This window comes from Pagrus major, chromosome 23 (assembly GCF_040436345.1).
Source record: "Pagrus major chromosome 23, Pma_NU_1.0".
NCBI classification, from domain to species: Eukaryota; Metazoa; Chordata; class Actinopteri; order Spariformes; family Sparidae; genus Pagrus; species Pagrus major.
In genome coordinates, this window is record NC_133237.1 from 10,067,820 (window position 1) to 10,095,676 (window position 27,857).

At 40.9% G+C, this 27,857-nt stretch overlaps 1 protein-coding gene across 6 annotated transcripts; it reads right to left on the bottom strand.

Moving 5' to 3' along the window:
* Window positions 1-3,819: 3,819 nt before the first annotated feature.
* On the bottom strand, window positions 3,820-25,552 carry LOC141019346 (uncharacterized). 6 transcript variants are annotated; one of them, XM_073494241.1, is made up of 19 exons: window positions 25,035-25,552; window positions 22,944-23,049; window positions 21,210-21,258; window positions 16,726-16,770; window positions 16,516-16,598; window positions 16,153-16,249; window positions 15,885-16,024; window positions 14,106-14,278; window positions 12,562-12,665; window positions 12,295-12,465; window positions 11,852-12,003; window positions 10,665-10,767; window positions 10,493-10,550; window positions 10,376-10,418; window positions 9,956-10,270; window positions 9,605-9,742; window positions 6,957-9,131; window positions 5,944-6,046; window positions 3,820-5,678 (listed from the first exon to the last, which is right to left on the bottom strand). In XM_073494241.1, the coding sequence occupies exons 1-19, from the start codon at window positions 25,198-25,200 to the stop codon at window positions 4,419-4,421; spliced, it is 5,481 nt and encodes a 1,826-aa protein (XP_073350342.1). In that variant the 5' UTR covers window positions 25,201-25,552; the 3' UTR covers window positions 3,820-4,418. The 6 variants fall into 6 exon arrangements, with proteins under 6 accessions (XP_073350342.1, XP_073350341.1, XP_073350339.1 ...); XM_073494240.1 differs by having other exon boundaries at window positions 15,885-16,027; XM_073494238.1 differs by having other exon boundaries at window positions 16,138-16,249.
* Window positions 25,553-27,857: the final 2,305 nt, after the last annotated feature.

A 27,857-nucleotide genomic window follows, 5' to 3' on the forward strand; every position in this document is an offset into this window, starting at 1 on the left:
GTGCATCTGCATGAGTTCTGATTGGAAACGCACACTGGTCTCTATTTATCTCACTTTCCATTTATATAACTAAAGGTACATTATGCGATTTTGCATTTCAGAGCATGGGCTGTTTTCAGAATGGTTTTTGATGGTTCATTTAGTAAAGACGCTGCGACATCCAGGCTGCTGAAGATAATTGCACCGACGGACTATGTGAAAAAATCAAATCAAGGAGGAAAACAAGAAGTGAGCATGAACATTGTGATATTATCAACTGAATATGGTTAGAGTGACCTTGAATGCACCAACATGGAAAGTGATGGATTATTTATCTCATGCTCTGTTTTCCCTTTTGCTGATTGGACATTACATGTTTCCCCCCTTTTTTTTGCAGCTAAATGTCTGCAACACTTTTTATTTCCTCTTACATAAAACACTTTGAATTTATTGATGTATTTTTTCAAAACATCAAATCATAAAGTAAGACTTAGTTATCTCGATGGGCAGACCGGCAGCGGCTCCTTTTCTACACCACCACATGGATGTAACACCACAAACAAGTGTTTGCAGCTGCCACCGGCCCCAAACAAGCCAATCTGCATACACCAACACACACACAAACAAGAGAACACACAGCTTAGTCTTCATCAGGCAGCGTTGGCACAGCGCCCTGAGACATCGGCACACATCACGGGCACAAAGGAGAGAAGGAAACCCAGACACACACACACACACACACACACACAAAAAGGAAAGAAAGACAAAACAGAGGAAAGAGAAAGAAGCTAAAATAAGCAGAGAGGAAGAAACAAAGCGCAGCGGACGACGGGACGACAGAGAAATAAAGGAGATGAATCTGACATAGCGTACCTCGTTTCTGATCCTCACCACACAGGGAGAGCAGGAGGGATGCTGCTCTTGATTGCTACTACTGGGTCCACCTGTCTGTCTGTCTGTCCTTCTGTCTGCCTCGATCTTTGTCTGTGTGTCTGTCTGTGCATCTGTCTGCCATCTGTATCCGTCTGTCTCAGATTTTCTAATGTGTCTTTGTGTTACGCAGGGTCAGCGTCCTGGTGTTTTTTTCACACTTTAATCTGCAGTTTATTGTTCTATCTGTGTGATAACCTGTCTGTCCGTCTGTCTGTCTGTCTGGATGTGTCCGTCTGTCCGTTTGTGCATGTAACTGTTTTGTTTCTCACATTTTCTGCATCTTTTGTCACCTATCTACCAGTCTGCCACTGTCTGTCTGTCTGTCTGTCTGTCTGCCTGTCTGTCTGCGGCACTGCCCCTCTGCAAACACACACAAATAAGCGCACACACTTAAGGCACACATGGACAGACAACCATGTGAGACCCAACACCACAAAAGCGAAAAGCGCAGAGGAAACGCAGACACCGCCGCAGGAAACAGGGGCGAGGTGGGATGCCAGGAGCCCCATGAAGTTCAGCGGCCATCTTGGTGGCCACGCAGCAGAGCACAACAAGTCAACGGAGAGCGCGAGAGATGCCCGACCGTCCGAGGTTTGGGCACGAGCCAAGTCGGGCATCCCACACCCACCAGATTTCCTCTGTTCAATCCCAGCATGCCTTGGCACGACGACGAGCGACTGCAATCACAAAACAGAGCAGAGACAGCAAGAGAGGCAGAGAGGCTGGATCTCTGCCATGTCTTACTTGTAGTGAGTTAATGAAGCAAGAAAAGCTTGGATACACATCAAGCATCAACTTTCACACACACGCACACAATAACACAAGCCAGCACAGACAGCAGGCATATTGAACACGTCTTTGAGGTTGATTTCAACATTTTCCCACCTCCTGCACAAACAAATGCCCCAACGAGGCAAACAGCCACCAACCTGTCGGAAACCTGGACGCATTTATGTTTGTTTGATGTGTTGATTCATGTTTTAAGTGCTTGCTGAGGGAGAAGAAACAAAAAAAAAAACACCCTCCAAAATATATTTATTGCCTTCAGCTTGGATCGTATTCGGTACCTGGCATGTAGGCGAGGCAGCTTGGGCGAGTGGAGGGGAGGTGTTGTTGTATTCAGCTGGGAGCGCAACGAGGAGAAAGAGGAAACTGAGATGAAAACAAGCAGAGGAACAGAAGGCACAACGATGGCAGCCAAGAGCATGAGATCAATCGTCTTAACCTTAAGTAGAACAACTATCTTGACAGACACACATGATCCATCAACCAAGATTACAAAGCATTTAAAGGTCCAGTGTGTAGGATTTAGGGGATCTATTGGCAGAATGGAATATGTTTTCATTTGTGTTTAATCACCTGAAACTTCGGTTAAAATGAGCCTTTTATATCTACAGAGGGAGCGGGTCGTCTTCTGAGGCCATGGCAGCGTCGGCCGTGTTGCACTGCCATGTTTCCACAGTATCCCAGAATGGACTATCCAAACACTGGCTAGAGAAGTGTTATTTTTGGCGGCCCATTCTTTAAAATTTTGTCTCAAGCCTGATCAGCAAGTTTTTACATTTCTCAAGGGGTTTTAAAACAGATTTACAGGTCAGGCAGCACCACTGACAAACATGTTCCTGTTGTTTATGAAAACCTTGAAGAATGGTGATTTTAATGTTTTAACTCCAGCTGACAGATTCAATTATCTTTCATAGCTGGTTCATTCAAAAGCCCTGATAAAACTTTAAAATACAATAATCAAGAAAAAGCCGCCTTTTCTATAGTCTGGCTGTATGAACTGATTTCATCCTCCAACTTTAGGAGGAAACCAATTTCATAGGAAAAAGGAGTGTCGCTTGTCACTGACCAGCTCTAATGAACAATAGGATTTATAATTTAAGTGTAGCCGAGCTAGACACTTAAAATGTGTGCTTATAGTAAGAGTAAAAAGCACAGAAGGAAAATAAGCATTAGATCCTGGTGCTGTTGAAGGATTTTAATAATTGATGAATTTCCCAGGCTGTGAAATCCATGCATAAATACATTTCAACAGCAGAAGACTACACATCATTCACTACACATTAATCACAGAAGGCATTTATCGCATTAGATGTTGTATTTTGATGGACATATCAATCTATTTGACATTAGAAGTGGCCCATGCAACACCTCTGGCCCCGTACCTGGCTGGCAGCTCTGTGAGAAAACACACCAGCCCGCTAACATGTTAGCATTCTGCGCTATTTATCTTTCACATCCTCATTTATTTTAGTGTTTTGGTGCTCAGTGTTTCCCCTAATTCTCTTGTGGGTTGAAGCTCATTTCTGCCAGTTGACGAAAAAAAAATATTCCCATGCCAAGTCATTACTATGAAATAGTGTCAAAATGATAAAAATAAAAATTTAAATTATGGGGCGAAAGTTGAAATTACAAGATAAAGAGTCATAACAAAAGGTGAATCATCTCTAGAATTGTCTGCTCCAGCTCAAATAGATAAAAAGTAAAAAATATAAAATAAAAAGTCATCATTTTGAGATAAAAGTAAACATATATGTCATGATCATGACGTGCTATCTCATAACTACAACTTACCATGGGAATATTATTTTAAAATCAAGGCTAAATTTTCATCATTTTTTTCTTTAACTGGCAGAAATGGGCTTGGTGAGAATTATAGTTGAGGGGGTTAGCATGCTAACATTAGCTAATAAGACCACTAACATGACTAATAAACACTGCCTGGTTACTTCTCTGTTGAACTCTCACTTATTTGATCCCCAAAATGATGATCTTAAGAAACTGCTAGAGGAATCTCTTTATATGACTTGAAGTATTTCTCCCAGAAATCAAAGATGTTACTGATACTTGCTAACATATAGATGCAGAAGAAATGTCATCCAGACAGAAAAAAAAAGCACAGCATTTTATGGATGTTTCTTTTTTTTATTTCCCTCAAAACAGGAAAAATTAAACTCTCTTCTGGTAAATTATTTCTCCATCCAGCAGCCGTTTTTAAATCAAACATTTACAAAAAGAAAAAAAAAACAACAACACAGAGGTTCAAATCATAAATATTCACAGTATTTCCTTTAAATTAATCATAAACTCTTTTCATAAATCATCTCTATGCACTCCCGTGCTCCTGAGTGAGGCAAATCAAACTACTGACGGACCCGTCATCAAAAGATTTCCATCATGCAAGCTGTGAAATTTCAGGTTTAGTACATAAACCATAGTTGGTGGCAGTCCTGAGCGAGTACTGAGCATGTGCAAGTTCCTTGACCTTTAAGTAATTCAAGAGGTTCAAAGTTTCACATTTGTTTCCATTCACATTCATTTTCTTAAATAAATAAAGTGCTTTTCCTTTACAATTTCTTCACTTTCATTTTGGATGATGTGGCATAATGTGATACAAAAAGTATCCTGGGGAAACAAAAAGTCACAAAATAAATCCAGGCACTTTTAGGACAGAGAAAGGAAAAACATCATTCAAGTATATTTTACTTTTTTCCCCATGACGCTCAAAATAACATAACTGAGCAGAGCTTAGCGCGTTCCTCCTCCTCTTTCCACTTGTCGTCTACCTCTCCACCACTCCCTTCTTCTCCTCCGTCTCTGCTTTTCTTCGCCTTCTTCTTGTGTTTGTGTTTCTGCAGCTCTCCTTCCTCCAGCAGCTCCGGGGCAGCTCGTCTCTTCTCCTTTTTGTGCTTCTTCTTCCACTCTTTCTTCCCGTCGTCGTTGTCGTCGCTGCTCTCCTGGCTCGCCGATGAACTGACGCTGTTGCTGCTGGGCCTCTCCCCTTCCTCCAGCTCTCTCCCTCCATACAGTTTATCAGCATCACCCTCCACTTTGCCCTCTTTTATTACCTTATCCACCTTGTTTCGCTTATATTCCCCCTTTTCTACCTTGCTCTCATTTCTATATCTGCTCTGCGTTAATTCCCGCCCGGTGCTGCTCATTCTGGGCTTCCTGAGCTCTGACCCTCCAGAGGATTCGGATGGGAGCTCTTTACCCCAGCTATGGGAGAGGGTAGGAGGGGAGTGGTGGGTCCCTGTAGGCCTGTCTTGGCGTCTGTAGTTGCCTGGTGTATCTCGGGGATTTTGGGAATGGTACCGGGCTTTCCAACTCAAATCAAAGAACGTGTCTCGACACGTTTTGTGTGCATTCTGGTCAGGCAGTTCGCCAGCTCTGCTTATCGAGCTGCTGGAGAATTTCCCACCAGGACCCCAGGAGCTCTTGTCGCCGCCCTGGTCGTCCCCCCGCTGCCTGTCTCTCCTCTCTTTGTCATGTGAGGAGGAAGGGAGATTCCTGCTGCCGTGTCCCCTCTCTCTCTCCCTGTCTCTCCCTTTCTCTTCATCCCTCGTTCTCTCTTTCGATCTTTTACTCTCCTTCTGTCTATCCCTCGGCCTCTCACTCTCCCTTCCCCTCTCTCTGTCCTTCGGTCTCTCCATCTCCACCCTCCTCTCCCCATCTCTCTCTGTAGATAAGGTGTTGTCAGGTCTGTCTTTGCCACTAGAGGGAGCCACACTTCTGGAGTTTCTCTCTCCCTCCCTTCCCTTCCCTCTGTCCATTGCTCTGTCCCTTCCTCGCTCTATTTCTCTATGTCTCCGTTGTTCATTCTCTCCCTCTGTCTTCCTGTCGCTTGGTGTCTCTGCTGTCACAGACACAGATGATGATGATGGCGGCAGGAACACTGCAAGAGCCTCCTTTTGGACTTTGAGCTCTGGTTCATCCTGCTTTTCTTCCTCAGACTCTTCCTTATCCCATTTGGAGCGAGGTACCTGAGACAGACAGCGAAGGCGTGACTAAGATAACATGCACCTTTTGTCTGTGCTTCTTAAACGTTTGACTCATGAACCTCGAAAACAAAGCAGAACATCCTGCAGTTCAACCAACGAACAATTACTGTACAAGACACAAACGTTCTGAGAAAATACAAATGATTGTTAATCAATATTTGCAAGTGTTTTATTTCCATTCCTGTTAAGTCACAATGTGACTGCTGGTTGATCTGTGGAGCTCCACATGCTGCTCTGACGGACACACCTGTATGGAAACGGGATCCTCCTCCCTGTCTGCAGCTCTGTCCTGGGTGAACTCCTCCAGAGTTTTCATCACCCTCTCCATCTCCTGATGATCCTCATAGCTGCTGCATTTAACACACACACACACACACACACACACACACACACACACACACACACACACACACACACACACACACAAATTAAAATAAGCCTTATCTCTACTTTCAAAAATGGCTTTTAGGCTTTCATGAAGCACAACAACAACAACAACAGACAACAGCATCTGTTAATTGCCAGGCTTTACGTGTGGAACATGTTTTGAAAGATCTGATAAGCCAACAACTTCTGTGCTATTTGGACAGGAATCATCATAAATAACTGTTATGTACAACTAATTATGTTCACATGATGATTGAAGAGCATGCTGATCATGGTATCGATCATTCAGCAGATAATTAAAGGTGCAATATGTAGTTTTGGGGATGAAATTTTAATCAGAAGAGAAAGATCTTCATTGACTTGTTTTGTTTTTTGCCTCAACAAACTAAATAAACAAACTCTCTTTGTTTTCATGACTGAATAAACAAACTGACCTTACAGGACAACACATATTTATATATTCATATGTTTCATACTGTTTTACTTGTTTATATGTGGCGGACCCTGCCACCTTTCTAGCTTCAAACAGTGTTCTGGGGACCTTATTTTCCTCTGAGAACAGCTTGTTTTTTTCTGTTATGGAAAAGATGAATATTTCTGAGTTTGTATCGTTACCTCATTAATATTATATACATTTTTTTTTTGTATTAAATTTCTTCTCCAAAACTACATAGTGCCCCTTTAAACTTAAAATCCTCAAGCTTTCATGAGATCAAACTATGTTTTGACACTATTCATAGACTGTAGTTTATCACCAATAATCCACTGTTAATCATAAATGTGTCTTCCTGTATTTGTTGACATCAGTTTTAAAGACTGTATGGTGACACTGAACAAGAAGAACTTTAAAGGACAAAGCAGGAATATTCTGACCTGCCATCGTCCACCTTGGTGTTTGATCTGTCATGGTGGCTCTCGTTTCTGCTCCTCTGTGACTTGGACCTGGTCGTGCCTTCTTCTTCTTCTTTCCCCAACAACCACTTCACTCCCTCCATCGGCTCCTCCTTTGGCAGGTTTCCTCTGTTGTCTTTGCATGTGCTCTCTCCCTCTGCCCTCTCCTTCTGGGGACCTGCGACTGACTCTTCCATCTCTTGACCTCCGCCGTCACTCCTCACTCTCCGTTCTTTTTCGTGACCTTCCCTCACGCTCCTCCTCTCGTCATTTAACGGCTGTTGTCCTTCACTGGCCTCCATCCTGTCTCTTTCCTCCCATGGTTTCTTGCTCTCCTTCTTCTCCTCCTCCGCTCCTCTGATGGCACAAAGCCACAAGTCAAAGTTCTCCTCCTCTATGTGCTCTTTTTTCTCCATCTCTCTTTCATCATCTCTGTGGGTATCTTTCTTCCATACTGGTTTTGCCTCTCTTTCTTCTGGTTTTATTTCTCCTTCAGGCTCACCTTCCAGGTTTCTGGTGGATTCCTTCTTTTCATTTACTTCAATTTCTGTCGCTCCGCTGTTTAACCTCTCTCCAATACCAGTCTTCTCAATTTCTTCACTTGATTTTGCTATGATGCTCTCGAAAGAAAACAAGTCCAGTTTTTCAGTGTTCTCTTCCTTCCTTTTTACATCCAGGTTGATGTTGATGCTTATCTTCTTCTGTGGTTTCACCTTTATCCCTCCCTCCCAGATGTCTTGCTCCGTCAGAGGCAAAGTCTTCCTCTCCTTCTTCTTCTCCTCTGTTTTTTGCTTCTTTTCATCAATTGGATTCAGGGATTCACTCTTGCGGGTCTCGGGGACCTCTGCGATTTTTGTTTTCAGACATTTGCTGCTTTGGGCCTTAACAGAGCTTCTCTGCACGTCCTCTCCTTTTCTTTTTCGATTCTTGTCTGATCGTGAGTCAGAGGCTCTGCTGCCTCCAGGGTTTCTGTACCTGTCTGTATCCAACCTGCCGGCACCTTTGCTGCGCCTTTCTTTGTGTCGTCTCTCCACATCCTGCCTCGAGTCAGAGTATTTTTCTCTTCTCAGTCCTTTATCTATTTCCGAACTCCTTTGTTCTCTGTTTTTTCTTTCTTTATCCAAATGTTTACTTGGTTTCACGAGTGTTTGGACTGATTCTAAGGCCTCACTGGCAGTGACTTTGTCCTGTACTGGGGTGCCATCCTTGCAGGCACTTGGTCCAGAGTTGTGGCTCTTCTTGTCCTTTCGGCAGTCATCTGTTGAGTCAGGGGATGAGGACACCTCTCCTCTTTCCTTCTCATGTTTCTTCACGCTCTTTTGCTCATGTTTTAAGGTGCTGAAGTTCTCTGATTTCTTTGTACTTAGCTGCTTTTTGTCTTTATTTCTTTCCTGCAAATCCACTTCCTTACTGCCCTTTGTAAGTGTCCTCGGGTGAGCTCCTTCTTCCGATGGAGTGGAGCGGCCGTCAGTGGACGACTGAGACGGAGGGGAACGGCTGTCGCGAGACGAATGAGATGGAGATGAGCGACTGTCGCTCGACGACTGAGATGGCGTGGAGCGGCTGTCACTTGAAGACTGAGATGGAGGGGAGCGGCTGTCGCTGGATGACTGCGATGGAGGGGAGCGTCCGTCCGTCCGTCTACCTTGGAGTCGATTGCGAGGTTCTGAGTTGACGCGCGAGTGACTTTTGCTTCCTTCTCTTTCCACCCACTGAGGAGGAGGAGAGGGAGGAAGGCCGAGGAGGGGAGGAGGCAGCTGGTGGAAGTGACCGACGTAGCTGTTGAAATATTTCTCACACCACTCTTTGTACGCCCTCTTCCACTGCAGGTAGCGCTCCCTGTCCAGCTCCAGACTGCTGGTTTGATTTGCAGGCTGAGCGGGCAGGTTACGTCTCCCCTCACCTCCTGTTTCCTTTTGAGGGTGTTCGCCTCGCTTCCTGGAGCTGTACCTGCTCGAAGTGGATTTCTTACTGTGATGCCGACTGTGATGGCTGGTTTTGTGGTGATCTGAGGGTGACTTGGACCTTGAACGGTAACCGACTCGAGGGGAAGATGACGAGGACGGCGTAGGGGAGCGTTTGTAACCGTAGCTGTAGGAGTGGGAGGAATGAGAGCGGGTGTGGAGGTTTCTGTGGCGGGAGTAGGGTGAGTGGGGCCTGAAACAAAACAAAGAGAGAATATTCAGACATGTCATATGTCACACACATTTCGTGTCACACACTATTTATTCTGAAGTATCTAGGAATCTGTATACCTTCTACAGTTTGACCATGTATATGTTGACTGATTAGTAACAAGGTACTGAAGCACAGATTTGGCAAATTAGGATTGAGGTCGTTTACAGTAGAAACAGTGTCACCATTACATAGTTTGTCCACCAGAGAGCACTCTCAAGTTGATTATTCAAGTGTAAAACTAAGTCCAGCTCAGTATGTATCTGAAGAGATCTGTATCAACAATATTTATATTACATGTTTATAAAAAACAAACAAAAAAATGTATCACTGTAAGTAACGACTAGGATATAATATGTTAACTGCAGGTGAGTACCAGAGGGTCAGTTTCAAGATAGGGCAACACTCTAAACATAAGCTCTTGTTAGAAAATAGAATAATCACAAACAAAATACCTTGATCTGCCCTGGGACCTGGACCGGGAGCGGGATCTGGACTTGCTCGACGAGCGAGAGTAGGAGTGAGAAGATTTGGACATTGAAGACTTAGAACGAGAGGAGGAGCGTCTGTAGGCAGATCCTCTGTTAGGTGACCTAAGGGCAAAGAGAGAAGGGTTGGCACATGAGGGGAGATTTATATTTCATATAATTAGCAATACATTCTCCTCATACTGCATTAAACAATGAATTTATGAAGAAATGTGCAATGACATTGTTACTTTAACTGTCCTTGTTTTTTGATGAAGTTATTTCTTATTACTTAAATTGTGGTGACTGCTTCACACATCAGGTGTGTGTTTCATTTACCTTTCCTTCTTCTTTCTCTGATGCATGTACCAGTTCTGGGGGATGAGGGTGGGGATGGAAGGGCTGGAGGCAGAGGAGCAGAGGGAAGGGATAGGGGCACCCTGGGGGGTCGGGAGAGTCCAGACGGGCGTGGCAGGTGGGTATCCAGGGGGGTAACGGTTGAGAGGCTGCTGAGTGGCGAGGAACGTGTGGAAATGGGGGGAGGGAAAGAGAGGTGGAGGAGCTACTGGATATGAAGAGGAAGAGGAGGAGGGAGGCAGCTGCCGGTTGTTCAATTCACTCCAGGCTGCGGGGGGGCAACTTGAGGAGGAGGAGCTGTGGGGGAGAGGGAGGAAATGACATCAGTGGATAGAAAAAAATACACATTAGTCTCATCTCTCATCTCATCTCTACCTTAGAAAACACGCACACTTCACTGACCTTTCCCAGCATGTTGATGGTCCAGGGTTTCTTTGGGCTGGACCTGTGGATTCAGGGATAAATGGGTTTATAGTATAATGAAAAGACAGAGAGAGAGACTGCCTCTTAGTCACTCACCTGAGGAGGACTGCTGTGGATTCACTGTCTGGGGCTGTTCCTCCGCAGTGGGGTTAACCTGAGCAGACATCACAGATTTCATACGGAGAAACTTTATTGCATGGGTTTGTCTGTGTCAGTGTGTGTGTGTGTGTGTGTGTGTGTGTGTGTGTGTGTGTGTGTCCGTCCTCACTAGTGGTATCAGCTGTGATGCAGCAGCATCGGGATCTTCATGTGACACCAGCACAGAAGGTGCAGCAGCCGCTGAGTCATCATGTGTCCTCTCTTCAGGCTCCCTGAATAAACAGCAGATACATCACAGCACCACATCAGTCGACTGTTTGCAAGCTCTTCAATCTCAAATCCACAGCGCCACATTTGATCAGGGATTGCACCAAATGTTCATCTTCTGTAGGTACTTGAAGGCTGTACCCACACAGCCAACTCTGCTTGAGCATCGACTTCGTCAGAAATAAAACAGAAGAAGAAAATCTAAAATACATGTTTTTCCTTTGACCTATAGTGCTATTAGCATCGAGATTGCTTTGGTGAGGATTGCTATTTTTTCTAAATATTGGCTGTAGGGATGTCTGCCTTCTCTCAAGTGTAATGGAACCAGATGGCTTGTGGCGCTCAAAGAGCCAAAAAAATTAATTTGAAAAACTCAACAGCAATGTCTCTTTGAAGAAATCATGACCTGGGCTAAAGATAATCCATTTACTATGTTGTGAGCCGTTTCATGTTGGAACTGTTTTCTTTCTAATAAACCCGCCTGTCAGATCTATCACCACACAAATGGAAGTGTGCATCTACTCATGCTTGTGATGGCAAGGGATGTAAATATTAATGGCTTCCTGCTCGGTTAGTTGGAATGTTAGCTAGTATATACCTACTTAGTTAGCTAGCCTCTCACCCAACAGTAGATATCTACTTAGTTAGCTAGCCTCTCATAAGTAGATGAGTAGATATCTACTCATAGATGAGAGGCTAGCTATCTAAGCTAGCTAACGTCACAGCTAATCAAGCAGGAGGCCATTAATGTTTACACCCTGTGCCATCACAAACACAAGCATCTTGTCCATGAGTAAATGCACACTTCCATCTGGCGGGTGTAGTTCGGTATAAAGAAAATAGTTCCTACATCAACTAGTAGGTCTGTGGATTATTTTGAGTAACATCTCTATGGCCAATATCTCCAAAACTCGGCAACACACACCAAAACAATCTAGATGGATAATTAGCACTATGGGTAAGGAATTATGTAATAAAAATATGTATTTTCAATTTTGGGCTGAACTGTTTTCAACCAGCTGAGGCGCCAAACATGCAAACATCATCCACATACACACACACACACACTGCACCCTGAAGTGACTTTACCTGTCAGATACCTCCAGGTGGCTTTGCGCAGGCTGGAGGAATGTGCTTGGCGTGTCTGGGGCAGGGGTGGGGCCTGTTGCTGTGGTAGGAGCCCCACACACCTGAGACGATGACGGTGTGTCTGCAGTCTGTGCACAGTAGAGGAGAGGATCCTAACGAACAGCGGTGACAAGAATACAACAGGGATCAGAATATAACAGAGAAAGCAGAAAGAAAGTCAATATAAATTACAATATACATGTTTACTTCTTGTTAATTCAAATATGCAGTGTATAGTGTTTTCTATGTGTTTCAAAGGTTTTCAGAAGAGAACTGTAACTCTGAGACCTGACAAACGTGATTGTGAAAGAACCGTAATTATTCTTTGCCCCTGAGTCATGCAACTCCTGCGCTAGTCTTTGTTTTTCTGCCTCCCAGATGAAACACATCATTATGAGGATCACCTGCTGGCTGTGGGACGACTGGTAAGGCTTCTGTGGTTGGATCTGCATGGTTGGAGGCGGCGGGGTGGGGACAGGGCTCGGCGTCGGGGTTGGATTTTGGGATTGGGAGCTACCACACCTTCCTCTAAGACTTTTAGAGTGACCTTGTTCTTTCTTGAAAGTGTTCACAGCCTGCGTTGGGAGGAACAATGGAAGGCTTCTGGTCAAACACCCCCCCAATTTATTTCATTGTCTCCATACATATTGTCCATTCGTTTGTCAACTCACCTGCCGGAGAAATTTGTTGGGTATCAGGGTATCAGGGGAGACATCTGATTGGCCACAAGTGGAGCAGACATGGTTTTCTGAATCCAGCAATGCAGTGCGAATACCTGAGGAAGAGATAAAGGAAGTTGAAATGTAAATATCAGAGGAACAATTACAGCTACTTTTACTAGTTATTATGACAACTTGTACATTATGTACATCAGCAACTATTATTCTTTATTAATCTTTAAATACTTACCTACTTTATGGTAAATATATATATATATATATACATATATATATATATATATATACACATATATATACATATATATATATATATATATATACATATATATATATATATACATATATATATATATATATATACATATATATATATATACATATATATATATATATATATATATATACATATATATATATATACATATATATATATATACATGTATATATATATATATGTATATATATATATATATATATATATATATATATATATATATATATATACATGTATATATATATATATGTATATATATATATATATATATATATATATATATATATATATATATATGTATATATATATATATATATATATATATATATATATATATATATATATATATATATATATATAGATATATATATATACACATGCCATATTGCGCTGGTGATGTCATTTGGCCCAGCAGTGATCAGGGGGTGGAGCTGTGGTATCGAGTTCCCACCCATACACCCACCCACTAAATCTCAGGCTATCAATCATGATGTTTCACCACCTTTTTATAGCATTAAAACCAATCTTGTCAGAATAATGAACACTTAAACATGTAACAGTGTGAAAGAAACTACCTGAAATGACAGAAAACATCCATCTTTATATATGTCAGTGGTTTAAACATTCAAAATCTGCTAATCCTAGTGCAGTAATGCAGTTGAGCTGGTTCTTTAATGTTGGGAGTTACCAAGTAACACAGATGCAGTCACATTATTCCTGCAGTTCTAATATGGATTTAGCATCAAAGAATGACTTATTCCTTCACCCTCAAAGAACTGGATAGCCACCAGTAGCAAAAAAATAGCTGTTGTCCTAAAATGATTAACAACTTTTGAACCGCTCACCTATCCATATTCTTTTAAAACTCATGTAAAGCAGATTAAGGGGCATTAAGGGGCTCCGTAGTGAATGTTATTATACCATATTATATATTATACCACATTCTGCAGCATTGATTCGTCAAGGAAACTTCTTCCTCTGCTTTTGTTGTTTATGTTCATTGGGTAACATATTCTCTGAAAAAAGTCACTTTGGCTTGTCCTCTGCTATGATTTAATAACTTTTTTGGACACATCTACATGGCCAGTAAATGAAATATAGGATTATACATATTTTCCACTGAAAAACACCTAGAATAATATTATAATAAATGGCTGTAACTTGCTTAATCAGATGTAGACAAAAATTTATATCGAATTCTGAAACATCGAAGTACATCTAAATGCGTGTGTGTGTGTGTGTGTGTGTAGCTGACACTCACAGTCGTCACAGTAGCTGTTTCCACAGCAGGGTATGACCACAGCGTCACTCAGCAGGTCGTGACAGATGAGACAGAGGAGTTCGTTGGGTACAGGATCCTCCTCGTCTTCTGGTTCAGGCTTCTCCTGAAGAACGAACGGAGGCTTCTCCTTCTTGCCAATGGCGTATGCCTTACTACAGACAGACAACAGTTCACACAACAGTTCACACACTGATTTTTATGTGTTAGGAGGATTTTGTGAAGTGTCATCTGATGAGCACAAACAGTCTTGCTAATTGTGCTTATGATGATTCAGTTAAACGGGCCTCAGGATATGTACAAGGATTTCACCAAGAGGCCTCTGCGGGTCTATTGGAGAGAGTGAAGCAGAAAATCTAGTTGCCTTTGACTCGGCATGTTTAAACACTCAGCTAATTACTATGTTTTGCCTTTGCCACAGATATGATACATTTATACAATTTACAGTGATCATTTGGGGATTTAGCTTACAGTCTTAAAATCAGGGCAATAATTAACTTTCAAGTAAGCAAAACATTTAAAGGGCAGGGGACATCTTGGAATGTAGTAATTTCTAATATTTCTGTGGATATAAGGCAACATTATGTAACTTCTTCTTTACCTTATAGAGGTCATATTATGCTTTGGGGTTTTTTTTGCCTTTTTTGCCTGTAAAAGGTCCGCAAAGTAAAAAAGCCGGAGGTCCACGACAAAGGGAGTTACTCTCTCCCACAGAAAACACTGCTCCTGAAATGCCTGGTTTGGAGTCGAGCCTTTACTTTTGTAACTTATGTGTGTAACTACGTTACAGGCATTATTTAAATATATATATCTATATATTTATTATAAAATATATACACTCCAGTCAGTCAGCAGACATACAGTTGCTACTGCTCTAGCTGCGTTATTTTAGATCACACTACCTTGCTGGGCATGACCCACCCTACTCTGCCTCTGATTGGCTACATCCTGCCCGTTAAGTAATGCAACTCTCACCAAAGATTGAACAGAGGCGAGATGTCTCACTCTGTAGCTAAAACGGAGCGTTCAAGACACAGTGTGAAAAGGGATGCTACAGCAATGCACCATATGAGAAAAATAATGTGTTTTTTGAAAATAAGTGTGTAAACCTATTTTACTAGGACCCCCAAATAAAAGTATGAACCTGAAACTTAGCATGATATGACCTCTTTAAAATAACTGTAACTGCAGTAAGAGGGTAGGATCACTGCGTTACATACATGTTTACTTGATACAAGTTTTCAACACGTAACATTGTTATGATGTAATGAGTGTTGTTTGTAGTTAGCACCTACATTACATATGACAAATTACTACAGACCTGGGATTTGTATTTAAGACAGTGGTGTTGCACTCAGAAACTGTGTGGGGCGCCAAATCACACAAAATGCCAATTTCTACATAATGTTGCTTTAGTTATTTTCAGGTGAGAGGTAATAACAGTGAGAGTTATGTTTGTCATGCATTTTTCCTTGAGACGCCAACTAGGTAAAAAAGGAAACACTTGTGAACGAGACACACTGAGGAAGGTATTTAAATGCTTTGCACACTTTTCCTGAATATAATCTTTAAAGGAACAGTCCCACATTTTGGCAAATACTGTTATCAACCTCTCAGATGAGAAGATTGAGATGTCACTTATGTTTGTACATTAACAATACTGGATGCTGCTGGTAGCTGGTTATCTTAGCTTAGCATAAAGACTGGAAACAAGAGAGCGGTGTTGATCTTGACACACAAGCATTGAATCTTTAGTCTCACGCGTGTATGGCAGGAATGGCGTAATGTCCAGAGTTGGTCAGCATGGCTCCCTTTATGCTTGGATCGTCCACCTCCACCATGAAGGAACGAGGGATGCCTGTGCTTTTCTTCAATCTCGGAGGGGCCTCGAAGTTTTTATCCTGCTGCAAAACACACATGCAGTTAATGCTAGGCTTACAGTGAACAGTGCGTACACACATGCAAACAACACAAACACACACAAATCGTTTTCTTGCGACAGAAACTGCCTCACATGTTCTGGTCTTACTCCAGTAGCAGGGCAGTTCCTGATGTGGTGTCCTGTAGTTCCACAGCGGTAACAGGTGTAGTTCGCTGGAAGAACAGCACCAAACTTCTTGTTGTAACTAGAGACAGGAAAAGACGGATGAAGAAAGGAAATTATAGAAAAGCAAGGAGGATGAAAGTTAATTAAAGTGAATAATTTAAATAACGTTCAAGATGTTGGGAGAGGGGGGAAGAAGACTCAATAAAGGAATGAAAGCCAAGAGAGAAAAAGTGATGCATCATGACACGGAGACACAGATAGAAAAGGAAATGGAAAGAAAAGAAGAGGAAAAAGCAGGTGGAGAGATGAGGAAGAGATCTGAAGGCATTACAGAAAACGACTCACTTCATGGATTCGTAGATGGACTGATTTAACACAACTTTGATCTTATCCTCCTCTGGCACGTCCGCATCTGCCAGGTTGGCCATCTGCATGTACAGACATGGATTTATGTGAGCAGACACAAAGATGGTAGGTCAAATCTGAGGATCAGTGACTCGCACAACCCAGGATATATATGTGAAAGCTGAATAACATGTATGTAGGTGAGAATACCTTGGAGAAAAGGGGTAAGGCTCTGGAAGAACTCTGGTCCTCCATCTGTTATAATTAAACACAAAATCAGTTTCACCGATGAAGCGACGGGAGCCTCCGAATTACGTGTCTTGGGAAAAGATTAATAGCTCTGATTATATATATATTGGAAAGGAAACACTGTTAAGTTTTACTAGAAAATACACACAGTTGATTCAAAAAGAGGCTCAAAGTTTTATTATAAAAAGAAAACCATTTGTCCTGCTGAACACGATGCTTTAATCTTGGTATCATTTGTGATTTTGAGCTGAGATACACTTTACACCAGCACCCAGCAGTGATTTTCATACAGAGTGGATGATAAATGTCTGCTCTCATCCCAAGATTACTGGCTCAGCTGCTCCTGCCAACTCCCTTCTCATCCCTCCTCACTCTCTTCACTGAAAATGAAGGAGCCAACAACATAATGCTCCCTGGACATTTGCACCTGTGGGTCCAACATTTTGTAGGAAAAGAAAAAACATCTTCCCTCCCATCACCTAACATCTACCTCAGTGCCTCCCATCACCTCGGTGCTTTCTTGTTTTTCCAGAACCTGTTCTTGGTTTGTTCATTCTACTAGCACAAAGCCATGGATGGTTATGTTGGTCTGTCTGCCGGTTGGCTGGCCCACAAATTTGGTCCATATTACAGCCCGACTGAAATATCAGTTGGCCGATATTGTCTTGTCACAGATATATCTGGACCAGCGTACATGTTGTCTAATATGCACAATGTTTCCAAGCGCAATGAAAACAATTTTTAGACCAAAATAATCATAAATGATGCTTCCAATATTTTGCAAAAAAAAACGTGTGTGTATTAGCTGATATATAGACATCAGAGTTTTATACTCCATAATATCAGTACTGGCACTAGACCCAAAAATCAATCGGGCTCTGGACCAGACAGAAATATCTTAAAAGGTGCAATTTGTAAGAATTGGCCACCTTTCAAATTCATACTCAAAACAATTAGGGGGCAGCATATCACCCGGGTAACAGCTAACTGTAGCAGCGGTTTAGCTAGTTAGCTTGGTTAGCTGTGCAGGTAGTGATCCAGACTTGGAGGTCAGAGCATTAGGGAAGTGTTCATGTTTATACCCCAAGCACAAGAGCTTTGGACCAGGACAGGCTGGGGCTAGCTGGTTAGCATGCTAACTTCCGTACATTAGATACTGTATCTCTCCAAAACAATATATATATGTGTAATTACGTCAAAACTGTTGTTTCTTCATATTATGTTGATAATTTGAGGATTTAATTTGTTTGATTACATATTGCACCTTTATCTATTGGATGGAATTGAACATTCAAATGAATTTTTTTTACCAACATTCATGATCCCCAAATGATGAACCCGAATGACTTTGGTGATCCCCGGACATTTCACGTAGCACCACCAAGAGGTTGGCATTTTTAGTTTTGAGTGAAATATCTGATTGGATAGATTTCCATGAAATTTCATACAGATCCCCTCCAGGATGATCCCAATCACACTACCCATCATCTCAAAATTTTGAAATTGTCCACTATTTTGATTTATGGTCAAATACCTGCAACTAAGTACCATGGGTTTAGTGCCAATTACCAAATATTAGCATGCTACAAGGCTACAGTAACACAGTGAACATGCTAACCATTTTACCTGCTGAACATCAGCATGTTAAAGAACAAATATAGTTCTGGTTAAAGTAGTTGACGGTTGCAGTATTCTATAAGATTAATTTTACTTTACCAATGCATTAGCTTTGCTTAATTTACAGATTTGCTTCAGAGATTTACATTATTATACAAAGATGGTGCTGCTCCTTATATTCGCTCAATAAATGCATTTTTAACAAAACAAGATTTGAAAAACCTTCTGAAAAGCCACACACACTACCACATATTCATAAATCATAAACATATAAACCATAAATCTCAAAGCTGCTAATTAAACCTGTGTTTAATTTAAGATCCAATCTGTTGGCGTATAGGGCCAAACCAAAAACAACAACTTTTACACTGTAGTGTATATATATTATATAAATATTATACTGTTCATGGCAGTATGATAGATCTTTATGTCCGGCTTTATTAAAACTCAGACAAATCTCACAAAAGATGCTATCAAAGATGTATTATTGGAAATGTAGGATGCAGTATTTTGGAGCTTGGGGACTAAAGGTCATGATACCTCTGCCGCCACTGCTTTGATTTTAACTTCTCTTTTTAAAATATGGATTTTTTGAGACCTCCAGCTTTGTGAAAGAGCAATACTAAATCTCTGGAGTTGAACCCTTTGAGCCTGTCCGATGGTCAATGTGATTCCTCTAACAACATTTTTCAGCTCAATTTGTCTTTCCTGCAAAGGATAAATGTGGACAAAAGATTTTAACCATCGATCTGAGATGTTCAATGATGACAAATAGGGATGTGTCTGTAAAATGTGTTATCTGAGGTATCGACTGTGGTTGTGTATCAGTGTCTTTCTCTCTCTAGTGAAGTCAAACACATAATCAATACATAAGACAGCTTCATACAAACGACTTTATTGGTAGAAAAACACAAAAGGAAAAAAGAAAAAGTATGTGCAGTCCAACAGACTCAACGTACTGAGAAGAGTGGCAGACAGTTCTCCTACTGAGAAACCAGAGACAAAATCAAGTCAGGTCAGAGCACACTAATTCAGACTGGAGCAAGTAAAAGCTTTCGAGACGTGTTTAGTTCACAGGATAAGAAACAAATCTGCACTACAACAACTCGGCATGAAAGAAAAATGATGCACTTTTAGGTTTCTGAGGAGTAATTTTTGGTCCTACATTAAAGGTAAGACAGTGTTTATCGCTATAAGAAGGGAGGTGACATCATATTCCTTTGTTGGTTTTATCTCAAATGCATCATTTCTTGACTGGATATGAAGATTTTGTTTGGTGTTAATTATTGATAAGTATTCCATCAGCATTTTTCACTTCACTAAAGTAGATTTAGATTATCCTGATGCTAAATTATTCATTTTGACACATTCATTTTTTGTGTGGATGGTGGACACTAATCCTATCTGCGGACCAAATAAGTTCCAATACACTAAATCAAACACTACCATTAACTTAAACAATAAATTCAACCAAAAATTCAATTTAGTCATTTTCTACTCAGCCTCTTGCCAATGGAAAGTCGGATTAATTAACGTAGTCCACAAAACATTTCTGGAGCTTCACAGCAAATCAGTGTTGCAGCATTATTCTTCTTAAGAACTGAAGTAGATGGGGACTTGTTTTTTTTTAATTGTGAAAAACAATCCGAAAAAAAGAAGAAAAAACATAAAGTGGCTTTATACATCTCGTCCAACATAATCCTAATCTCCAAAAGCCCCAAAATCCCAAATTCATTTTAAATGACATTATTTAATCCATTAACGCCAAGTTTGTGTACCCACTGCAGGCTGGGGATACGCTAATATTTTAAGTTTAGCAGCTACAGTTACAATTTCAGCTTCAGAAAAGTGTGTAAATAATGTGCTTTCAAATCAATTTGGGATCTTGAGGCTTCTGGACACTTGGATTACACCAGCCAAACTGTATGGAGACATTTTCTGTTAACTTTTCTTTTCTTTTTTTTTTTCTCTGGTTTTCTTCTATTTTAAAAAATGTTATTGAAATAAGTCCCCATCTGATTCTGTTGTTCAGGAGAACGCCATAACGCTGTTTTGCTGTGGAGCTCCAGAAAGGTTTTGGACTACAAAACTTCACCCGACTTTCCTTCAGGATGAGGCTGAGTGGATAATGACCAAATTTTCATTTTTGGGTGAATTGCTCCTTTAAAGACTTCATCAGCACAGCTATTGATAAAGGTTAATACATTAATATATACATCTCCAAATGCTATGAGATGTCTGAGAGCATCTGAGTAAGTGCTGCAGCAGCTCGTGAGGAAGAAACTACAGGACACTGACTGTCAGCAGCTCCAGCATCATAAAGCAACGGTTGGGTTTATCAGCCTTTAATAGCTGGTCTGCATGATAAAGTCTGACCCGCCCGAACAGCTCCCACCACCCACAGACAGATACTGAATGAGTGTCAACAATGAACACTGACTGGTGACACAGCAGTTTGTTAAATTAACAGCTGTGAGCCTTTAGAAGAGGTAATACAAGCAGGTGTTTTACCCTTGTGGTTAAGCATATGGCACTGGTTAAACTGAAAACTTGTACACAGTCTAACTGCAATTTTACTTATCGTCAGCAGCTCCCTGTATATCAAATACTAAGTACCATTTCCTCTTTGCGACAGGAACTCAAAGTGCAATAGAGGAAACAGGGGCTTTCTGTGAATTTGATTGTGGTTTCATTTGTTTAACCCAATCGTACCAAAGTACACATTCAACTAATGTTCAATCACAGATACTAGACCAGACAATAACAATATGTGTGTTTAGTGGAGCTGCAGCAGAAGGAGTGCAGTGGGATGTGGTTTGGTTACGTACGGCTTTGAGGGCTCCAAAAGCGTGGTGATGCTGGACGTCTGATCTCTCACTAAAACACAAAAGGAAAACCTTTTTTAATAAGTTGTCCGGGACAATTTAACACTCTGGTAACAAAGATAAGGGCTGAAATAACACAAAAACATTTTTGTTTATCTTAGAGGACATTTTACTAGCACTACTTTATATCAATAGAGAGTATAAAATATACAAGTTTAAGGCAATCTTAAAAGTGAATCACACATCTAATGAAAACCAGCATCGTTGTCGTTTAGAAAGTTTTTTTTTTTTTTTTTTTTAAAGAAGTCAGCAAGAAGGTCCCTGGCTCCTCAGGGTGGGCACCCAGGACACACCAACACATTGTACCTGTGGCTCTGGATGTCAGCAACAAATGTTTTTTTCATTATGAGACTTTGAGAAGTCCTACATTACTCACAATGCTACTAAAGAAGATATGAATGTTTAGCTGAGAGTTGAGTAGGGGTGTATTTAAGTATAGTAAAGTCAGCTTTATAGTGGATGTTCAAGGTTAACAAATAAAAACAAAGCTTGACGTTAACAGTCATATTTAATTGTATCCGCTTGGCTCTTTAACATGTGGCAAACTGCACAATACATAGTTGGAATATAGCCAAAATCTTCTAGCACCACCCAACTAAACTCCTGTTTTCAGCATAAATGAAATGTTTTCTTGTACTTCAGCTCATAGACGGCTCTGCTTGCTGCCATTTTCTGGCAAGTGCCCAATTAGTGCTGCACTTGTGCATCTCTCAACGGAGAGAAGGAGGATGTGAGGTGGCTCACTCCTTATCTACCTCCATCATCAGCTCCAGAAAAACTGCATTTAGTTCTTTTTCACCACTTGTTGAACCCTGTTAGCTTTTATCAAGTAAAAGTACAACTTTAAAGATACGGTTGCAATTTGGCAAAGTCTATAAAATATTTTCTTTCTTTTTATGGCTAACCTGTAGTTAACACTGTATTATTTTTGCTGAAGAAACATCCGTGACAATCCGTGATTCTGAAGGACTGACACCAAACCCTGAGGTTTTACTGTTGCTGGTAAATCCTGTGTCATCGTCACATCAAAACCTCCACATCTGGCCTAGTTAACTACACAATATGACAAATATTACACTGGACTCATAAATGCCAGTTAAATCTACCCACAACTGTTTTATAGCATCGTTAACAAAATGTATTTACAGTGATTTTTTCTTTCAGTTGAGTTTTAAATGGAAGTGAATAGGACTCAAAGTTAAGGCCCGTCAGCCTGCCTGTGCAGGTGGAGAGTCGGTTTGCTGCATTTAATCTTGTGGGCAGTCATGCCGCAGCCGCACCACTCTTTAGCCCTCATTCCTCTCCCCCCGTCTGCATGGTGCTGACGGGGCTAATCACATGACCGCCAGTTGGTTCCAGTGAGGTCTTTTCCTGCCTTCAATGCATAAAACCCACAACACTGCTGCCTCTCCTGTCTAAGCCTGACTAATATCTGGGTAATCCCTCTGAACGTCACGGTGGAGTTTCAGTTCTAGTCTCTCCTCTTTTCCTGTGAGCATAATTATCATGGAAATGTTATGAAAAACACCCTGTCTTATCAAATATCACACTTGTCCTCATTACAACACTAAAGGTAGACTTGTAGGTGCCAGGTGGTGGCTCCTGAAGGTAGGGTGGAGACTTTGCAGCAGCAGGAATATCAACACTATAACGAAGCAGGAATTCAGCAGCACTTACGTGTTTCGGGTCTTGCTGTTGGAGCCGGACCTGCCGCCGCTGTTGGGGATCCTCCTGACGATGACGGAGGAGCCTTTGGGGATCAGACCTTCTTCATCTGTGTACTCTGAGTGAGACAGATCAAGGAAATGAGGGTTTAGAGGGGGACGGTTAGCTCACACAAAATGATTTGAGTTGGGATTTTGGAGAGGCAAGGGAATATTTACTTTCACAAAAATATCTCTCATCTTCAGGGTTACTGAGAAATCATGCTCTCTTCGCTGGCACTGAGTAAATTTGAGATTGAATCTTTGGTACAGTCTTAAACAACGAGTCTGAGACTAACAAGAATGATTCTATTCCAAGTCTCAGTCTTGGTTTGGTAAATCTATGGCAACAATTAAATATTATTTTAATTATTTATTAGGGATGTTAATTAATAATTTATCATTAATCATTAATAACCGATTAATCGCCGTTACGAATTCAACTGATTAAAAACTTTTTGTCCTTTATCTGTTGTTTGAACTCCTGATGTAGCCGACTCTGATTTTACACGAAACACAGATCATGTCAGTTGTAAAAACAGTTTTCTAATGGAGTTCCAATACATTTCATATATGATTAATCGATATTGATTGTTAAGGCAGCCGATGATCGAATAAAGAAATTACTTAAAATTAACATCCCTATTATTTATTAGTCTGTTGATTATTTTCTTGATTAATTTTATTTAATCTATAAGATGTCCTATAATAGTAAAAGAAATCAAAACTATCATTGTAGGCTTACAAAGAAGGCTTATATTCACCCCTGAGAGGTTGGAGCCAGTGAATTACGAGCCCCTTTTTCCATAAGAAATTACTTAAAACAATTCCTAGATCATCAAAATAGTTGCTGACTAACTTCATACTTCATATCCCAATTGAAACATGTTATTGTACTGTTCAATTGTTATTTTCACACTGAGTTCACTTATTCTTCCGTTTCTTTTCAGTTTTCTGTCACTGCTTAGTTAGGTTCAGGCAACAACAATACTTTGTTAGGTTTTGAAAAACATGGTCTGGATTAAAATATACCCTTTCAAAATGTTAAACATGTGTTACAAAGGGTAACTTCTCCCATGTGTGTATTTTGTCTGTCTATTTCACCATTTCGCAGAAAGCTGTGGCATTTCAAAAACATGATTGGTCAGTTGCAATGTTTGTCCTGAAACAACATTAATCATGTTGCTGCAGGAACAACACCAACTGGGCCACATCGGATTGCGCCTGAAGTCATACAAATGCTTTGAATGCGTGTATTCAAATAAAGATTTAGTATTAATTTAACAGCCTGGTTAACTGTAGCCAATTTTACATTCCTCTAAATCACTGAGTTAAAAAAAAAAGTATTGACACCTTTGGACGTTTGTAACCATCATCTCTTCTTATATCAGTAAAATCTTTACGCCTCATATGTGTGTTTTCAGATCTTAGCTGCAGGATATTGACTCACTCTAGGTAATTCTTAGACATCATGGGTGATTATCACGTTTGATCTGTATATCACTCATTTTTTCTTTTGCCTTCTATAATGTAGTCTTCTTTTAGGTAACTTGGTGTTGACTTTATCTGTTCTTTAAACTCCTAATGAAGCTCTGATTTTGCATCAAACAGAAATACTGAGTTTACTTGGAAATTTCCACTACTGATCCCCATTATTGATTATTTCCATTTTGGTGTGTGTGTGTGGCTCAGTTTTAATCTTATGGTCATGGCCAGGCTGTGCTCCCTACCACACCTGTGCTATTTTTAACCCCCCCTACCCCCCTCCTGCATGCATGTAGGACTCTACATGCATGCTGCCACTGCCCAGGCTGATCCACCACCACCAGGCCGCCTAATGAAGGGCATGAAGCGTAAATGCAGCAGGAATGTGTCCCATTCATTAGCCCCCTTTTGTCAGTGCTTGACTTTTCTGGACCCCCGTCGAGCTGAAAGAGGTGACGCAAAACCTCTCCCACCGTCCAGCTGTCAAAAACCTGGACCACGTGTTTGCTTCCAAAGTTCAAACAGTCGAGACAAACACACTCCTATCAGCCCATCCATGTGTCTTTGTGATATATATTACCTTCTTTGGTTTGTGCGTTGGTGATCTGCAGGTCGCAGTCCCCGGCTCGCAGCTTCTCCCTGCCCATGATCTGCCTCTTCAGGTCCTTCAGCGTGATGTGCGGGCCGTCAAACACCACCGTGTCGTAGCTGAGTTTGGAGGAGAATTTATAATGAACATGAGTCATGCTGGAATGAAACAAAAAAGCTCGTCCCACACTGTCAGACAACCGACAGCTGTCACTTTCTCTGCGCTGGCTGAACCTTGTTAGTTGCTATGGGAGAACAAAGTTAGCTAACTAGCCGGCGTTAGCAGCGTCGAGCGTCACCGGGTCTATGAAGCTACGTCGTTCGTGAACAACTGGCCGATAAAGTGGCGTTCACAGGATGACATTTCCCGGCGTCTGGTGGAAGAGCAGCAGAGAGGCAAACCGAAGCCACCTCAGTACGTTTCGAGTCTAATTTCAACTTTTATTCCTGTCAAAAACGCTCAACTGTTCGCTGACAGAAACCACCAGCTGTTTCCGCAGGCAACGGCTCGTCAGCACAGTGCACGCACCATCCGATGCTGCGTTCACGTGGTCCCCGCACGCTCCGACCTCTTCCTCTCCTGTTGAGTTTTGTCACTCGCTCGAAACATCCTGTATCGATTTTATAGTTATTATTAATGTATTAAAAATGTATTGTTTTATGCGTATGTGCTCTAAGAAGCTGTTGGTTTGTTTACAAGGCGTTTTATTATTGTTTTCACGTGATCTGATTTTACAGTTTATTCTTTTCAGTTAAAAACAAATTCAAACTTTAATGGACACTCAGGGTCAAGATCAAAGACAGGACTTTCCATAGAATAAATTACATAAAAAAACAAAATAACGGATTTACAAGAGCAAAAAAGTATATATTCACGGCAGCAGTGTCTCGTCAACTGGGATTTGTAGCATGTGCTAAACCTTATGTTTGATATAAACGAGATAATTTCATTTTCTGAAATCATCTTATTATTATTATTAGAAAAAAGTCGAGTGCATGTCGGTGAAAATCTGCCAGTAAAAGTACTCTAAACATTACTTAAGCTTTATGGTCTCACTGAGAGATGAAGTGACACAGTTTTGCAGTTACATTGGGATGAAACAAATCAATGCAGTTCAAGTATATTACAACGAGGATTTACTTAAAATATGGAAAAAGATATACAAATATAATTTGGCCTGCATAGCATTCCCGTCAATAATATATAGCCTAGTGTCATACAAGAAGAGAAAAAATGTCCACATATACACAGCCACCTACATACACATTTGTGATAAAGCCTAAAAAACCAATATGTCTACTTTTATACCTACAGATAACTATCCAGGTTAGAATTTAGATTTTTACATGTTTTCTCGCTACACCTGAAGGCAACATTGTGATCCACGCTCAGGGCAGTGCACCTGTCTGGGCTCAGGGGACAACACGCAGCCTGGCTCAAATCAAACCACATTCACACCTCATAAAGGCTGAATTATCGCCTTCACTTGTCCACTTCTTCTGTTAGAGTTGTGCTTTGTTGATTTATATCATTTTTAAAATTGTATTGTAGTCCCAGTGGAAAACTCACTCCAAAGCAGCCAAGCTCATTGAGATTTAGGTACACAGAGGAAAAAGAGGCCTAGCTACATTATTTTTTATATTTTTTTATTTACAAAAGCAACAACATGCACATAATTCTCAGCTGAATTGTTGACTTAGTAGTTCTGTTGCTTGTGTAGCCTAAAACCACACTAGAGGGAGACAAAGTACCATTTATGACACTGATGTGTGTGTGTGTGTGTGTGTGTGTGTGTGTGTGTGTGAGCTGAGCTGTGCTGCAGTGTGTAGTTGTTCTGCCAGGTTCATATTTTGACACCTTCGGCCCAAAGGCCATTGAAAAACCATGCCTAATCATCCTTAGCTGAAATAAAGCCCTGTGTCATCTGACAGCGCTGGTTGACGACAGCACTCACCTCTCTTCTCCAGCCAGGTTCCTGTAGAGAGGACGAGGATGCCATTGAGATTCAGTCAGTACATGTGTGTGATTAAGGTACAAACACAAACTAATATTCCAAATCCATTAAAGAGTTAATTACAGTTGGATTTAATTCAATTTGGACTGCCTGAAATGCCAGTTATACATATCAGCAGCAATTACATTCTTGGTAATAAGCCCAGAGTTGAATTCTTGGCATCACAATTTTTTTTTTCTTCCAGAAATAGGGTCTACATTTTCACTATCGATATATTCATTTTTAAATTGTAAAAAATTTCCACAAAGCAATAACTTGACAATTTGGGAAAGACGCCTCTTCGCTTTTGAGCGAGAGATGAATGAAAAAAATAATTATATCGCTCTCATATCTGTGCGGTAAGTATGAAGTCAATAGCCAGTTAGCTTAGAGACTAGAAACAGTAGAAAACAGCTAGTTTGGCTCTGAAGTTAACAAGGGCCACCTACCACACATCTCAGTTGTTGAATCTGCACTAAAACTGTAGCTGATGTCGGCCTTAAAAAGACAATTAGTCGTTTTATAGATGATAAACCTGCCAGGGTATAGACCGCCTCACTGCCTCGTGCACTAATAGGACAACTGGCAGTTGATTTGCATTGTGGAGATAAGTGCAATAGGCTAACTTCTTTATTCCTGTTGTCAAACTATCAGCCTTAGCTGTAATGTTTAAAGATACATAGACAAACACTGTTGTCCGACTGATTTGACTATGCGTGTTTTGATTTAGCCGAGGCTTCAGTGTTGCTAGCGTCTTTGATATCTAGCCTCCACAACAACCTTATGTTAAATTATTAATGAGATATTACAGCACCAAACGT

Bases quoted from the DNA above. Each gene is read 5' to 3' on its own strand.
- LOC141019346 (XM_073494236.1), bottom strand. From the start codon at position 25,200: ATGACTCATGTTCATTATAAATTCTCCTCCAAACTCAGCTACGACACG. The intron at 21,259-22,943 runs GTAAGTGCTGCT...TTTGTGTTTTAG, and splicing joins AACAGCAAGACCCGAAACAC to TGAGAGATCAGACGTCCAGC. The intron at 16,599-16,725 runs GTATTCTCACCT...CTGTACATGCAG, and splicing joins CCTTACCCCTTTTCTCCAAG to ATGGCCAACCTGGCAGATGC.